The sequence below is a fragment of the Stigmatopora nigra genome, chromosome 19 (assembly GCF_051989575.1).
Source record: "Stigmatopora nigra isolate UIUO_SnigA chromosome 19, RoL_Snig_1.1, whole genome shotgun sequence".
NCBI classification, from domain to species: Eukaryota; Metazoa; Chordata; class Actinopteri; order Syngnathiformes; family Syngnathidae; genus Stigmatopora; species Stigmatopora nigra.
Genome location: NC_135526.1, coordinates 5797978 through 5814121, shown reverse-complemented (window position 1 = coordinate 5814121; position 16144 = coordinate 5797978). Strand labels below are relative to the sequence as shown.

The 16144-nt window shown below is 40.5% G+C and overlaps 1 protein-coding gene across 8 annotated transcripts in view; it reads left to right on the top strand.

Moving 5' to 3' along the window:
* Window positions 1–16144, top strand: part of ncam1a (neural cell adhesion molecule 1a) — a 108609-nt gene that overhangs the window by 741 nt on the left and 91724 nt on the right. For all 8 annotated transcript variants that reach the window (XM_077740263.1, XM_077740266.1, XM_077740265.1 and 5 more), the window contains exons 3-5: window positions 59–127; window positions 734–1725; window positions 1805–1971. In XM_077740263.1, coding sequence (XP_077596389.1) covers window positions 1712–1725; window positions 1805–1971 — 181 coding nt within the window. In that variant the 5' untranslated portion in view covers window positions 59–127; window positions 734–1711. The remainder of the gene's footprint in view (window positions 1–58; window positions 128–733; window positions 1726–1804; window positions 1972–16144) is intronic.

Here is a 16144-nt window from a genome sequence, read left to right as displayed (position 1 = left end):
GTAGAGCTCCAGTTTTCACATCCAGAATTGTCATTTTAATTGGCCTTCCACCAAACAGATTGGCCACACGTCATACTTGAAGTGAGTCTTCCTTGGAGGCGACTGGTTGATAGTGACATCCGCTTGTGTGAGTTTCGTGTCTCCCATTATTTTTTTCTTTTCTTTTTCGTTCTTTCTTTCTTTTTTCCTCTTTTTTTGTGAGTCACGCCTGGCAAAGTGAACGTAATTAACCTCTGGGGAGCAAAATGGGTGGCAATATTATCCTTAATAAGAAAGTCTCTGAGTCTGCAGTGGCTTCTTATGATAAATATATATCTACTATATTATGCATTCTATATCTATAGGTATACTTTCACTATAATATATAATTCCACGGAAAATATTTCTATATAGTCTTCATTTGCTCTTGTAATGAGGGTGGCACACTGGAACATTCACCTATTTTTAACGAGCAAAAAAAAACTACTGCTATACAACAGCGACATCTCGTGGGCATCTCACGTCTCCCCAAAAAATGCTGTAGTTGATTACTGGCTGTGATTGTGAATGCTCATGCCATTGACGTCAAAATCTGCGTCTGGGGCCGTCTGCGACACTCAGTGTGTTAAAGTAAATATTTACTCTTAATGCTCATCTATCACTGCCACCGACGTTGCTCGATGTCCAATTTATTTGGACTGTAAGGGTTGGCAGTCACCATTTGATGCATGGCTTTCTCTGTTCCAATGCACAGAACTTCTACAGCAGTCAATGGCAGCCACCTTGAACATTGGCTGAGATCGGTGATGTTTCAGTACCATGGACAGCGCCACACCAAATAGAGTGGAGGTCAGTGGTAGACTATGCCGTGTTCTTTTCTGTAAAGCACAGTGACTCTTTGGTCACTAGGTGGCGATGTTGGTCTTTGTATCAAGTGAAGACCCAGTATCAGAGACACAAATGGGTCATGCATTTGTAATGGCTCCCAAAAGTTTCTCTCTCAAATAAACAAAGTATAGGGATAGTGTCACACTTGGTTTCAAAGGTCACCCAAAAAAATACATAAAAAAGGGGTCCTTCCAAGAATATTTCTGTCAGGTCGACATGATTCAATTTGCAGAATAGGGAAGTAGCCAAGGCAAAAATGCACTAATGAGCAATAAATAGTATAGCATGTACATTTTTATGATTGGAACTGTTTCAGTCACTAGAAATGATTTATGACGACAGTTATATGACATCTAAGCCAAATTGACCCTTACAGTCAGCCCAGTGTCCATTGTATTGGAGCAGAAAATCTGGCGAATAATTGCTTAATCCTTGTTATTATTGTGCAAGTCAAATAACACAACCTCTCTTTTGTAGCTATAATTGCTTGCTACTGATTCCCAATAAATACCAAACTCATTTTAACTTGCTACTTTAACTCTTTGCCTGCCCAATCATTTGAGATTTGAGGGCAAAATTAATCAATGATGCGAATCCTTCCCAAATGATATGTGGTCAACTTTTCATAATGATCTCTTGTCTCCCTTCTAAACCGCAACCGGGCATTTTGTGCAATAATCCGAATTAGTCGACCATCTGCCGTCTCCGCGCACTACTTTGTCACGCGCCTCCCTCCATCACCCCCTCCCCATCGTGCGTGCATTTTCCATGCCGTGCCAGCGACGAGCCACCGGGCGGAGTCGTCGCACTGGTGTATCATGTGAGCGTGTGCACGCGCGTGCGCATGTTCGTGTGCTTGTGAGTAGTCTCCTCCGGCTGCTGCTGCTGTTGCTGCTGCTGCTGATGCCGCTGCTTCTGCCGCTTGCTTGTCACTCAGATTGCTGCGCGCACCCGGGCAGGGACAAGGAGCACCGAGAGAAAAGCAGCCGCCGGCTCTTGTTGTTTACCAGCTTTTTCCAAACGAGGAGAATATCAGTGAGCCGCACTTCATGATGCTTCAAACCAGGGACGTCCTTTGGGGATTCTTCACCATCGCCTGCGCAGGTGAGTTATTGATTTTTTTGGCGTCCGTGTTTTTTCCGCGCAGCATCCTCCCGCGGACAACCGGCGGAGGCGCGTCCGCTCCGGTACAACAAGTTAACCTTAACTGGGAAGGGGGGGAAATGAAGCAGTTTTGGAATCCGTTTTATCACGGTTAAACTCGTATTTAAGATTTTTTGGGTTAAGCTGTAGGGGTGCTGGAGCATCACCGCTCATCATTGCCAGGATTGATCTCTATCCATCATGTGAGGTGTGCGTTTTCTGAAGTTTTTGTTTTGCTGTTGCCTGGACGGACAACTCTTCTATTCTCTTGCATTTTGGCGCGATTGAGTTGAACACATTGCTGTGGTTGTCTTTCGTGATTTTTTTGAAGAACCGTTTCGAGCCGAAAGTCCAGACAGGACCAACTGCGGTGTTTAATCCGGTCGGAGACTGCTGAATAGTCGTCGTTTGTGTACAATAGCTTCCAATCCTGTGGTTCCTGTGGTCAGGGGACCCTATTTTAACCCCAAAACTCCTCCTCCTCCTCTTCTCTTGGCATCTGCTCTCCAGTTCTATAGTCGGCCCCAAATGTAGTTTGGAGGGCTCCCAGAGGCCTTTGGAAAGAGGAAGAATAGTTGATTTACGAGACGTCCCTTTACAAAGAGCAAAGCTACCATTGTGGGTGCGCAGTTCTTGCACCAACTGTTATATTTAGCCCATACGTACGACCAGAAGTAGAAAGCAGGTTGACTGGGACTGCAGTGGAAAGCATTTAATGACAAGTTATCTGACAACGCCGGTTTTTATTCTACACCCGGAATGTTAAAAAAAGGGGGTTATTTGAGCATGTTATAAACTTGGAATGATAATGTTAACAAACTCGGTTGACTCCATACAGTTTTGGGTTGTTTTCAATGGGATGTTTTACTATTCAAGTCATTTAACCATACCTAGTTCTTAACTTACTGGCTGCCAGACTCCTCCCACTTGGACATCTATTGGCGTCAATTGCAGACGGCCTCTACTTACGTATCTGCGGCTTAACTAGCACTGGCAATGCACCCTGTCAACACCCCCGCATTGCTCGGAATCTTTCCAAGATATTTTAAGAAAGTCATCTTAGGGCTCACTAGGCCTATCAGAAGAACTGTGAAAAGAACCCAGAGGAAGATAATTAGATATGTGCTGGTTGGGGGGCCTCATGTGTTGTAGCAGGGGAAGAAAGTCAAAGAAATTGATCACATTATTTGATAGGATGGGCTGTATTAAAAGGCTAATGGTGGTATTATTTATTCGAAGGCTGGGCAACTTAATTGGATTTATTGATTTACGCTCGTGTTTCAGTTCAACGGTAATTAAATTTTCTGGATGTTTGAAAAGGAGTTCAATTCCAATCTGGGGTTTTGCATACTCGATATTTTTTGGTGGGGTGCTGAATGTGAATTTATGTGAAGAAGTTAGGACACTTCCAAAACAATGCTTTTCTACATGAAAAGTTAAGACGGAATTCTTCCCACTGACAAAAAAGATGAGCAAACAGTAAAAAGTTGTAAGAGAAATTGTACAACTACTAAATGGCAAACACATGTGACTTGAACTGCCATGTGGTTTTGCATGTTCAAAGCCACTATGAAAATAATATGTGCTATTTTTGAATGAATGGCAACCCAAGGGAGAAAAAAAAGCAACCAAACAAGAGGAAAATTATAAGGTTTGGCTCAGAATATATGTGAGCCTCTGAAACCTAGTCAATGTACTAACATTTGTGCGCAAAAACGACAGTGAGCACGTTTTACTATCATGCATTCAGAACCTAATTGGGTTTTTTTTGGACAAATAACTACTGTTTGTAGTAAAATGGAGTACATTGGTGCCTTGATATACAAGTTATTTGTTTTATACTCTATACTTGTAAGTTGCAACTATAAAATCGAGCTCTCATTGAAATGAAAGAGCTTTTTAATGCCAAATAATTTTGATATAGAGCAATTGGAGTCAAACTTGCGGCCTTATTGACAATAATAGATGTCCCAATCATGTATATTGGCTGTGTCAGTTCAATTGACAGTGCTAGACGTCCAAGTAAGTTACCTTTTTTGGGACAAAAATATAGCCCACAGGAAATCTAGATAATGTTGTTGCTATATATGCTGTTGTAATATAAGTGGGTTTGCATCCCCTGCACAGTTCATTCTCAAGCTAAATAATGGCTTCATTATTCATAAATCCTCACTCTATAGCCGGGTTTTGTCACGCTGAATTCGTTAGTGTAGCATTTGTATTTGACAGTCGCTCTATTTCATCTGCTGCCACTGGTAGACGGCGATGGGCCGGCCTTTTGCATATTAATAAGTACGTGAATAGAGCCGCCGGCAAACATTTGCATTGTGTGAGCTCTTGATGGCCTTCTTTTGAAAAGTGAATGTGGGGACAGAAGGAGCACCAAAAAATGTACAGAAATAGACCCCTCCCCCAATATGAATGCCCTATATGTGAATGAAGAGTTACTGGAAAACAGTTTATACCTACGTACATCATTGCGGTCAGGTTTAGGAACAAGTCTGAAGCACTTTAATGTGGTTTATGATATCAAACAAGATCATTCTGTATATATTTCAACCTATGTTAGTGGGTTATGCCTTATTAAAGGTTCAGTAAGTTCTAATTTGCACTTGATTTGATTTTACATGTATGTACTTTAAATTTGACGTGTGCCCAGAGGGTCGCAAATGAAACGTTGTGGAAACAAGTCTTACTACAAAACCACACCAGAGAAGAGGCCATGCATTTAATGGTGGACAAAAAAAGAGTCTTCCTGAAGTAACATGACAGCTATTGAGGTTGCAAAGTCTTTTCATGCTAGATTGAGATTTTGATCGGTGGATCTCTCCCGACAGATGTTTAATTAGCCAGAGTGCAGTTTTGAAGGTCATAACTCCAATTTGAGAAAGCTATTTTAATTCCATTTAAAAGCTGCATTGCTTTCCGGCAAAAAAATGATGCTCAATCCAACCAGTGCTGAAAGAAAATTTCCATTTGAAATGTTCTACCTAGGTGACTGAAAAGACAGATATTTTCGGATCATTAGTGGAATGAGTAGCTTTTTTTTTCCCTTCACTGCTGCTTTCCAAAAGACCTTCTTTGACTTCTATGCATAAGTGCTTTGTGGTAGTGATTATTAGTGGAGTTATGGCAATGTCTAGATACAGGGGGTGATTATAATTGTGACAAATTTGTACATTTTGATGACTTCCAAGCCCTCATTAAATGTTCTAGGACAAGCCATTAGCACAACGGGTGGTGAATATGTGATCTTATCCCCAAGATGGTGTCTAGCATTTTTGTGGGATTCAGATTATCTTCTCAAATACCTCCCATTTAATGCGTTTGTTTTCTGTTACTTGCTTCCTCCGGAGAGGGGTTAGAAGAAAAGCTTGAAGTCTGTGTGCAATTAGTGTCTTTGCGCAGGAACGATTAACTAAATCATGCTTCATGCTTATAACAACCGCAAGAAAAGAACAATAAATGTTGCTTTCCTCTCATATAAATCTTTGTGGATCCAAGAAGTTGGACTTTTTATTTAGACAGTAAATAAATGTTGTCTTTCTCTGATAATTTTGACAACAAATAGGTTCAAAAATAGACCAATGCATCGGACTAATCCGTCATTTTTATTGAGACAAGTTCCTCTGCCAAAGTATCAAAAACACATGTTAAGTCTTCTCAATCTGAGCTGAGCAATGAGTATACTTTAGGAGTTAATAATTTATGGAGCACGTCAAGTCCATGATTGTCTCCTCGGCTGTAAGATCCGCAGCTGCCATTTGCGTTGCCTTTTGCTGTCATCAAATCGCTGAACCTCTCACACCTTTGCTAGGTGTGCACTTAACTCACTCCTGATTGTGCACTATGACTCACCGTCATGATGTAATGCCTGGCAACGGTGGGTTAGCTCATCCCAGCTCATCCCCGTCAGAATTGAACCCCGGGGTATTAAGATGCTTCTGCCTTTGTGTCGTCGACTCTCTCGGGGTCATCAAAGCGCGGCAGCAGGCCAGACATTGTCACGCTATTCTTCTTTATTGTCTGAACTGGCCATGAAAACACATTTTTGAGGCCAGTATCTTTTGTTGCCAGGCGGCCTTCGACAGCCATCTGCCTGTCAAAGGCCTGAAAGACGCAGGGTGGCGCAAACTTGGACTTGCAACTAGTTTTGGCAGTTTTGGCAATACCGAGAAGTTTGATGATTTTGTACGAACTTAATGTTAGTTCAGTGTTCTACTGCCCTGTCGTTTTCACAATATCCTATGATATTTGTATATAATTCTGGGGTACGTCAATAGTGTGTATTTTGTTGTTGTTGTTGTTATGTTTCAAGGTTTTAATTTAAGATACTTTTGTACTTATGGCTTAATGGTTAGTTCAGTGTTGGTCTGTCCTGTTGTGTCCATGATATCCTATGATATAGTTGTATATAATTCTGGGTACTTCAATAGTGTATATCATTTGAGATACTATATCAGGATCCGATACTTCAGATATTTATTATGCAGGGATAATCGGACATCCAAATGTTGACCGAATAATCACTGCCAGGCCTCCCATTCAAACTTTTATTAGACATTGTGAATGGCAGCCAATGAGTAAATACTTAAAAAACAAATAGTAAAATATTAACATGTTTTTTTTTACCGTATTCTAATCTGGTGACAAGATCGGGCCTTGTTATGTTGAGTTTTCAGTCTTGTTAGTTATCCTTTGACTTTCCCATTTGTTGTAATGTATCTTTTTATTTTTTCACTGACTGATTTTTATCATGTTTTCAGACTGTCCAATTTTCTGACATTTTAGTCCTGAAATCGGGATAAGGTCTTGTAGTACCGCTTCAGGAGTGGTAATGAGCTGGCAAAGTTGCAACGTAAGCTTGCTTTCCAGGTTGATGTTCGCTTCTTATAATAACATGAAGCCTGTCATGCATTGGGAACAAGATGAAACACATTGGGAGATGTTTATTTGACAGGCTCTGAGGAGCTTTTTGATCAAACTGTCATGTCAGCCACCATCTAATAAGCCGCTAACATCCAATATGGGGATCGTGATGAGGTCATGCTGATAGAAGTACAGTAAATGTGTTTTTGTCTTTGGGTGGTCGCAGGTGGCTGCTCAGCTATTGGAATAGAGTTGCTGAAATAGGGAGAATATGGCAGACTAAGATTAGTACTGGAATATTCTGCATGGATTTGGATAGATTGCCTTTGACTGAATGAAGTCATCAGCTATTGTCAAGTCTTTAAAATCCGTCTTGTTCTTGGAAGTATACGTCTGAGGCCTCGTCCTATTTGGAATTGCCTGCCTATCGTTAGACTTTGTTGCGTCGCTGACGTCTGAAACAAAACAGTTTTCCTTTCCCATTCCAGATAGGTATTTTAAGGTCTTGTGTCACAGTAAGAGGCCCAACCTATTGAATTTAAAGCCGTACAGACTAGAAAGGTCAGAGTTGGTATGGATTGCCAGGGCCTCCCACAAGGTTTGATGCTTAATCGATCTTCAAACCTCGCTGAGTTGGATTTTTCTTCTTTCTTTTTAAACGCCATATGATATCAAAGTCCTGACGGGGGTGAGGTCAAAATACCAAAATTGAGCATGTGTTGTTTTTCATGTGATATTGTGATTGAACTTGGTTTATAGCAATGGATGTGAGTCATTACCATGAGGTGTTCAAGAACCGTCTGTTGGGTTTGATAGCATTATTTATAGTATAAGGCTTTTACTAGAGGAGAAGCTCTAAGGTTGAGTGTGTGTCTGTGAGATTGGCCAGGTGGGGGGAGGGTGGCTTGAACAAAGGTGGCGGGGGGTTTGGAGGAGGAGGAGAAGAAGGAGGAGGTTTGGCGGCGACTGCCTTGTTGTGACACAATGCCGTCAAAGGGGAGACGCTCCAGCCTCTGGATTTATGATTGCTTTTAGTCGAGCACTTTTTTTTTTTGGGGGGGGGGATATCATGTGGAAGACAAGTAGTACATGATCAATATTTTTCAGTGGCACTTACCATTAACATTGAGTTGACACATGTAGAAATGGCTATGAATTGAGGTAATTGCATTGATTTCATTTTTTTTTGCACTGAAACAAGGCTAAAGTATGTTACTCTTTTGTTTTGAGTTGCAAAATGTTGGACCAGGGGATTCTTTTCTGTAATGACGCCCTTTTTTGGGGGGGAAAACAAGGCAATTTTAGACTTGTGTTTTCTTGCCCGGTAATTATTTTACTCTCCACTGACTTTTCGTAATTTGTCTGCACATTTTTTTTTCTCTTTGCCGTCTTATAGGATAGATGTCAAATGTTTGTTTATTGACCTGTCAAGCCATTTAGAAGCAATCTTTAGTTTGCAGTCCGGTCAGAGTTATTTTCCATAATTACTCTGGGTTATATCCAAGCAATTTCAGTGATAGTAAAAAAAATATCTTATATGAACAAACTAAAAAAAATAAAACTGCTCATTCTAGAAAGTCTCTGCTTCGGAGTAAAGGAAATTATTAGAATCCTATCTCAGCAATTTTCAGTCTAGCTCTGTTTGCTAAATTCAGATTTATTCTTCCGTGGATTGATGCTATTATACAAACAGTCATTCCCATTCAAACTCACACCGTTTTGCTATAATGTTCCCTAAGTATGAAAGGCAAGATAAAAAGGGGGCAAAGTGGCAGCATGAAAATTGTCATGTCAACCTATTGCCGAGTTATTTATTGATATAAATTTGCCCCTTGTAGAGCACCCTGCCTAAAAAAGGGAATCCAATTGCCGTGACTGATATGATGGAAGGTATTTCATGAATATGGATGATTGAATTCATGCATTTTCAAATAGCGCATCGTGAGCGTCTTTATGCTTGGGGTTATCAGCTACATTAAGTCCGTGCATGGTAAAAAGAAAACTGTGCCGTTGTCCATCCATCGTCAGCGGCCATGTTTATGTAGGGTAAGGGGCTTCTGTGAAAGTTGTGAGTTATATATTTTTTTTGCGCTGGTGCTGATGTGAATGCATGAGCAGCTGTTACCTTGCTGAAAGTTTAATAGAGTTGCGGGGCTCAGAGCTTGGCTCATTTGGTTCACCATCCATCCAGAGTTACAGTTTGTTTTGGGGAAATTGGCATTATTGCCAATGCCATGTTGCTATGCGTAAAAAGACCTGACATGTAGGCCAACCGTCTTAGTTCAAACTGATTTTATCTCTCTCATCGGGTGCTCGGACGTTTGGTCGCCGGTCAAATGGTGACAGAGTTTACTGTTGAAGCCAGCTCTCTAAATTATATTCATGAGAGAGTTTAATATCCAAGTACTGTTTAATATATAAGTACTGTTTAATATCTAAGTACTGTTTAATATCTAAGTACTGTTTAATATCTAAGTACTGTTTAATATCTAAGTGTTGTTTAATATCTAAGTACTGTTTAATATCTAAGTACTGTTTAATATCTAAGTACTGTTTAATATCTAAGTACTGTTTAATATCTAAGTGTTGTTTAATATCTAAGTGTTGTTTAATATCTAAGTGTTGTTTAATATCTAAGTACTGTTTAATATCTAAGTGCTGTTTAATATCTAAGTACTGTTTAATATATAAGTGTTGTTTAATATCTAAGTGCTGTTTAATATCTAAGTACTGTTTAATATCTAAGTACTGTTTAATATCTAAGTACTGTTTAATATCTAAGTACTGTTTAATATCTAAGTACTGTTTAATATCTAAGTACTGTTTAATATCTAAGTACTGTTTAATATCTAAGTACTGTTTAATATCTAAGTACTGTTTAATATCTAAGTGATGTTTAATATCTAAGTACTGTTTAATATCTAAGTACATTTGACCGGCGACCAAAAGACTGTTTTTTTTTTTTAAGTGCAGCAAACATGGTTTTGTCGTAGACTGTAGCAATTGAAACTTTGTCTCCATTTTGGTGAAACGGGCTGCTTTTGTTAACGCTTTGATCACGGTTTAACTTTGCTTAATCATGGTTCACTCTCCCAGCTCTGTGTGAAATGTTTGCCTGATTACAGGCTCGAGTTGTCGCTCAGCTCTGCTTTCCGTTGCCAAGCTGGCAGCGGCGCCATAGTAACCTCCCGCAGATTTGGCCTGCTCCTGTTTTCTCGGTCGACGCACCCCAAGGGACAGAGGTGGCAACCGGAAAGACTCTGATCTTTATGAATCATACGCGGCAGGGGTGCCGTATTGTTTTCGACTTCAAATCAGATCGGCAAGTCTGAACGGACCAAATTTGTCGGGAAACGAGCCATGTTAAATGGCTTTAGGCCAAATCATACAAAATGTTTTTCCTATTTCGGCTTTAGAGGGCAATTTGTCGCTTTGGCTTCATCTTGGCTGGATCATTTCACACTTCAAACTGCACCAAGTTCATTTGAAAGTGTTGTGAGATGCTGTCCAAATTCCATTTGGTGTTGTGCTGTCTATCAATATATTATTCAAACCAGTTTTCCCTCATTTCTAAATGAATTCTCCATAAACCCAACAGCTATGTTGTGTATTCTGGTCTGATTAGGTTCACCCTTAACCCTAGTCTAAACCAAACTATCAATAGACATTCCCCTATTCATAGCCTAACCTGGTAATGATGTGTTTCTGCCCTCCATTCCAGGGGGTGAATAACTCCCTAATTCCAACGGGAAGTGGAGAATAGAGGAGGCGGGCCCAGTTAGACGTCGACACTGGTGAGAAAGACTCGGTTGTTAGTCCCGACATGCATGAGGACGGTTGCGTTTGGATACAGTGGAGGCTGTCATGGCCAGCTTCCCGAGGACACAACTCTCTCTTTTTGTCTTTTTCCCCCCCACCAAAGCATCCGCTCATTAGGGTGGACATCTCGCTTTGTGTGAAAACTTTAATGAGCCTCAACGAAGCTCCGCATTCAAACATGTAGCATGCTTGTCCGTTGGATGAACATCTTGTGCTTGCTTTTGAATTTTTAGTAAGAGATAACCCTTCCTACTCCTACCTGGCAGTTCTTTTTGGGTTTTTTTTTTTTTGTTTAAATGTTTTTGTCCCATCTCATTATAATCTCAGGGTGCCATTTCCTTGACGACATGAAGCAGCCTAATTAGTTCATTTGCGGAGATGCCTCCTCTTACTTGCCAGCGGCTATGTGGTCTCGAGAGGGGCCCTCAAATGCCATCTTCCCTCTTGGAAATAGAGGAGAGAGTGAGGCCTTAAATTGAGGGGAATAAAACAACAACCCATTAGGTTAATGGAGAAAGGACTCAGTAACCCTACGTGCATTTAGCCAAGCTGTTTAAAGCACATTTGGTTATGGCCTCTCACTTTGAGACAGTTGGGAAAAGAACTTGCTAATGACATTTGTCCCTCTTAATTGCCATCTGACTTTTGAACAAGGTTACTTTGACTAAACAGATACATCATTGGGGGGTGTAGGAAAAGGTTTTAGGTTCAGTCAAGGATGAAGTTACCAAACTCAATGGGTGTTCAACTCAATTGGTAAAGTATAAAGTTACCAAACTCAATTGATTCTCTTCCGCTGGGCTTCAAATTGAGGAATTCTTTCCTTGGCGAGACTCTTAACTGAATGAACTCAAGTCCATAAGGTGATTTTTTTAAGATTTAAAGTGCTTTCTCCTTCAAATTGTAAAATGATACAGTAGCAAAAAGTCAATAACGCTGAGGTCATCCTTGCACAAGGGAGAAAAAAAAGGGTCAGCCGGTGTAGACTTTCATCCAATCTGGGCCATTTTCAAAGATATCTCATTAAAAGTGAGAGGCGCCAAGAAAAAAATGGGATGTCAGGGGCAGCAGCGTGTGGCGCAGCAAGTGCTCATCGGGGGGTGAGCGCTGTTTCCTGTAACACTATCCTGTTTGTGGAATGGGGGGCATTTCAAAGATGACATTCCGTTTCTGGGCAACCGGGCAGCAGCTGTGCATATTTTGTGTCTTGGCGGGATTGAGTAGGGGGGCCATATGAGCCTAAGTAAAGACACAACTTTCACTGTCTCATGTTAAATGTTGGAAATTATAAAGAATCCATGCCTATGATTCTTGCTATATTGTATGTCGTGTGAAGCTGAACTATAGGGTTAATGCAGATATGTTCAAACTACGGCTTTTTAATCCGGCCACTCTTATTTGTTTTTTTTTTTTTGTGTTTTATAGCCTGTCTATCTTTTTTTAAATGGCACTTTAATATTTCTTAATACATTCCTTTTTACTTAAATGTTGGACTTTATATGTTTTACTTTAATGATGAGTGATGAGTATGATAATACTTCAGTCCTTGTTTGTTTCATTTGTACTGTTAACGGATGCACTTTTTTATTTGTATCATATCTTGTGCTGACCTGGTCGATCTGTCAAATTTTTAAAGTCAATATGGCCACCGGGCCCAAAAGTTTGCCCACCCCTGTACTAGTGTGAGGAGTGATACACTTTCAGGCCATTTTAAAGTGGAGATCTGGCAGTAAATAATGACAAGCCATGGATGTTTCTAGGAGACACACAAAGTACTGCAGTAATGTCTGGCATAGTTGATTTCTTTCTTGTTTAAAAAGAGGCAACATTCATTTTCTTGTGATATCTCGCACAGCCGCTACAAAGCAAGCATCTATTCCGATTCATTCTATCCTAAATTGACAAACGTTTTGCGAGAAGCACAAAAAGTCCGTCGTCTCAGCTGTTTAACCAACGGAATAAAGTGTCTCTTTGACAAAGTGTGACAAAGCTGGCATTTTTGCTCATTTTTGTGCCGCATCAAAATAATTTGGAACCCAATTAGAGGATGGAAAGCGGTTTAAAGATGGACACACTAAAAGTCACTTGTCCTAACATCAATTTACGCAGTCCGACAACTATTTCACACATCTGAACAGCACAAAACATGCACAAAGCCTAGTATACAATTAGGCCTTTTATTTGGTGCAAAAATGTTTGTTTTTGCCTGTTGTAGACTAAATACCAATCCTTAATTGCTTATAGTACATATGGTGTTTATGTTACTATAATGATGCGTTCCATTTAGCCACTTCTGAAGCCCAGGAAGAATGTAAAAAAAAAAAAAAAAACTTAAATCAGGATGGGATACTTTTGCAAATCCTTGCATGTAGGTTAATAGAAACCCACTTTAGACGAGATGAGGATTCCTAAAACGATCCGTAGAGGGACGCTTTTCTCGTGCCGCCGTCAAGGCGAATGAAGTTGATGGGCTCCGATGCTACTGAACAAAAGCAGACAAAGGGAGGCGCCGCCGCTAGTGGCGAGGAGAGTGATTAATGAGGCCACACCGGTCGAGAGCACCCCGCCTTCGTGATACTCCAGCTCCACTCTGGAGCCGGCGAGCCAGTCCACAACTAATGACTCCCGAGATGTCCTCTGATATACATTTCCTGAAAACACGACCGCACTTTCCAATCTCCTGGAAAGCCATGCTTACACAGGCCAGAAGCAAATTAACCGTCAGGCTCTAAGATATGGATTAGCATAAGATCCCCCCCAATACATATTTGAAGATGTTCCTGCATCAACGTCATTGGATAATTAGAGATTGTATCATTTTTAGTGGCCAAATTTAATGATCAAATATCTCATCATGGTGTATGCATAGAGCCAGTTTTCTTATTAGCTTCATAACTGGAAAAATAAAGGCAAGTGGAACCGGATGTGGCCCGCGGGCCGTAGTTTGCCCATGCCTGCACTAGTATGTGAAACAGGATTGTTTAAAGATGGTGACTACATGTGAGCAAAGTGCCGTTAGCAGTTGATTGGTTGGTTCGTTGACCCGCGGAGATGCCTGACACAAAATGGAATCCGACCTCGCTAATAGTGAACAATGACAGTCGGAATTCTTATCAGAGCGCAATTGAAAACATTGTTACGAAAATGTAGTCGACAGCCGATAAATAGCCAGCCGCCCCCCGAAAGACTTGGATAGGTAATGGCAACAATTACGCTGTCATCCCTGATCACACGACTCATAAACATAACCCAATTAGAAGCTGTCGTGCGGAGAGGGGGTGCCGTGTCGGAGTTGATGGAGTGGATTCCGCTGCTGTCCTGAGAGGCACTACTTCTTAGCTCATTGGCTACCATTGATGGCGACAGATGTCCAATGCATTCCGATTGGGAGTGATGGCATAAACAGATATTAATCTGCCGAGGGTTGTTTTCAGTTGGAATAATCTTGATGTCGACTAGTGATAAATACATTTCAATTCACAGACTCAACCGTGGTAGCCCGAGTAGGCGGGATGAACTTCCCAAGCGGGAGGGCGGGCGTTCGGACGGGGGGAGGACGGCAGGGGGGCGGCTGTTTTCTGCTCGGCTTCACCTGAGACGCTGATAGGGTTGGGCATATTGGTGCCAAAGGGGGAGTAGAGGTGAAAGCCAGAAGGCTGTTGAACATATTGTGTAGTCTGAAACACTCCAGTATATTGATTTTTCTGTCCAATAGGGGGAGTTGGAGAACATTTGCAAAACTTTGATAGATTTAACATGGAATGCTTTTGCACTGTACTTACAAAGAGTGATGATGTTTTGGCAACAAACAGGATGGATTGGTATCACACATGCCAGTAACTCAACAAAAGCAGCATTGTAATTGTAGTGTTATATATTTACTTGTTACAGAATATGAGCTGGAAAAGACAATTCTTCATGAACATGAGTAATCTATGATTTTTTTTTACTATATTGTTGACCGCTGGTTCAGAGGGAAAGCACTAATGACTAAGGAACTGCAAAAAAAAGGAGTTTTACCATACACTTAAGAGTTTAAAAGTTTTCCTTCCCGTTCCATTTATTCATTTGACTTGTGTTTTGTCGCTGTTATCATCAGCTCCGGCTGTGCGCTGCGTCACTTCATTCTTTCATTAAGGATGGCCAGTGTGTACCGTGATTCCTGCTGTTGGAAAAGTCTAGGCCATTGGGGGGGAGAAATAGTCTGATGAATCACCTTCACACTGCTGCAAGGCTCACAAAATGGCAGCCTGCCCGATAGCTTGGTGATAATACGGATATGCTAGATGGCACTTGTGCATTCCCATCAATTACTCTTCCATCAGCCATGGTGGATTTTTCATGTCAGTGCAAGTTCATTGTCATTATCGCAGGTGAAAGAACTCACATGCAGAGTCGATTATCACCTATCCAAGTTAATTAAATAATCTGTCCTTTTACAGTGTTTTTTTTTAAAGTACAGAATTCTGTGATTTCTCAGTACGACTCAAATTGCCCCCTTTTGGAAGCAGTGATTCCTGGTGTCTATTTTTGTCAAATTTACAGCCAGATGATTGCCCAAGTTATTTTTTTTCCTGCATTTACCCAGAAAATGTCCCATTATCTCGAGCTAAAGGGAAAATGTGTGATTGGTGGTCTTCAGGGATGTTCTTTTTGGCTTAGGAATATTCTTTAGCTTTTACCAACATTCAAATAATTCACATGTGCATTTAGATTCATATCAAATAACATTTTTGGAATCAAAATTGATGCGTAATGATCAAAAAATATATAATATTTAACATAATACATTTTTTAATCACCGATAATAATCACTTTTACAGTTTTAAAGGCCTCTTATGTCAACTTTTCAATAAAAAAAGTCACTAGTTGTTCCATAAAGAGTTAAATTCATATTAGAAGGATGAAAAGTGCCATGTTTGGACGTCTATCATCGTCAGAGAAAAAGTTCCAATTATATTTGTAGAAAAAACACCATTAAGGTCATACCGTAACAATAGCAAATGTACTTTTTTTCCCTTGAAAGCTTCTAGCATTCATAAAAAGATTGCTTTTCTTCCCAGGGAACTCTGAATGAACAAATGGCTAATTTTCCTCTGTGGAAGATAACAAAAAATGTCTCTGCGTGCACATGCTGAGTCTCTGGGCCTTTTTTTTCTTTCCTGGGCACTAATTCAAAAAGAAATCTGGGCCAGAAGCCTTCCGTTCAATGCAAAAGCTCGCTCGGTTAAGCACTGGGAATCCGTTAAGTAAAAAAACAAAGAAAAAAAAAAGGCTTAAATTGGTCTTGGCCTTTGGATAAAGTAGAAAGCAAGTTACTGTGCTTTCCTTGCAATACAAATGGATTTTTTCAGACTATAAAAACAACCCAACATAACACACTATATGGTGCACCTTATAGTCATGAAAATACGGTAAATGCCACTTTTAATCCAGTAAATATGGT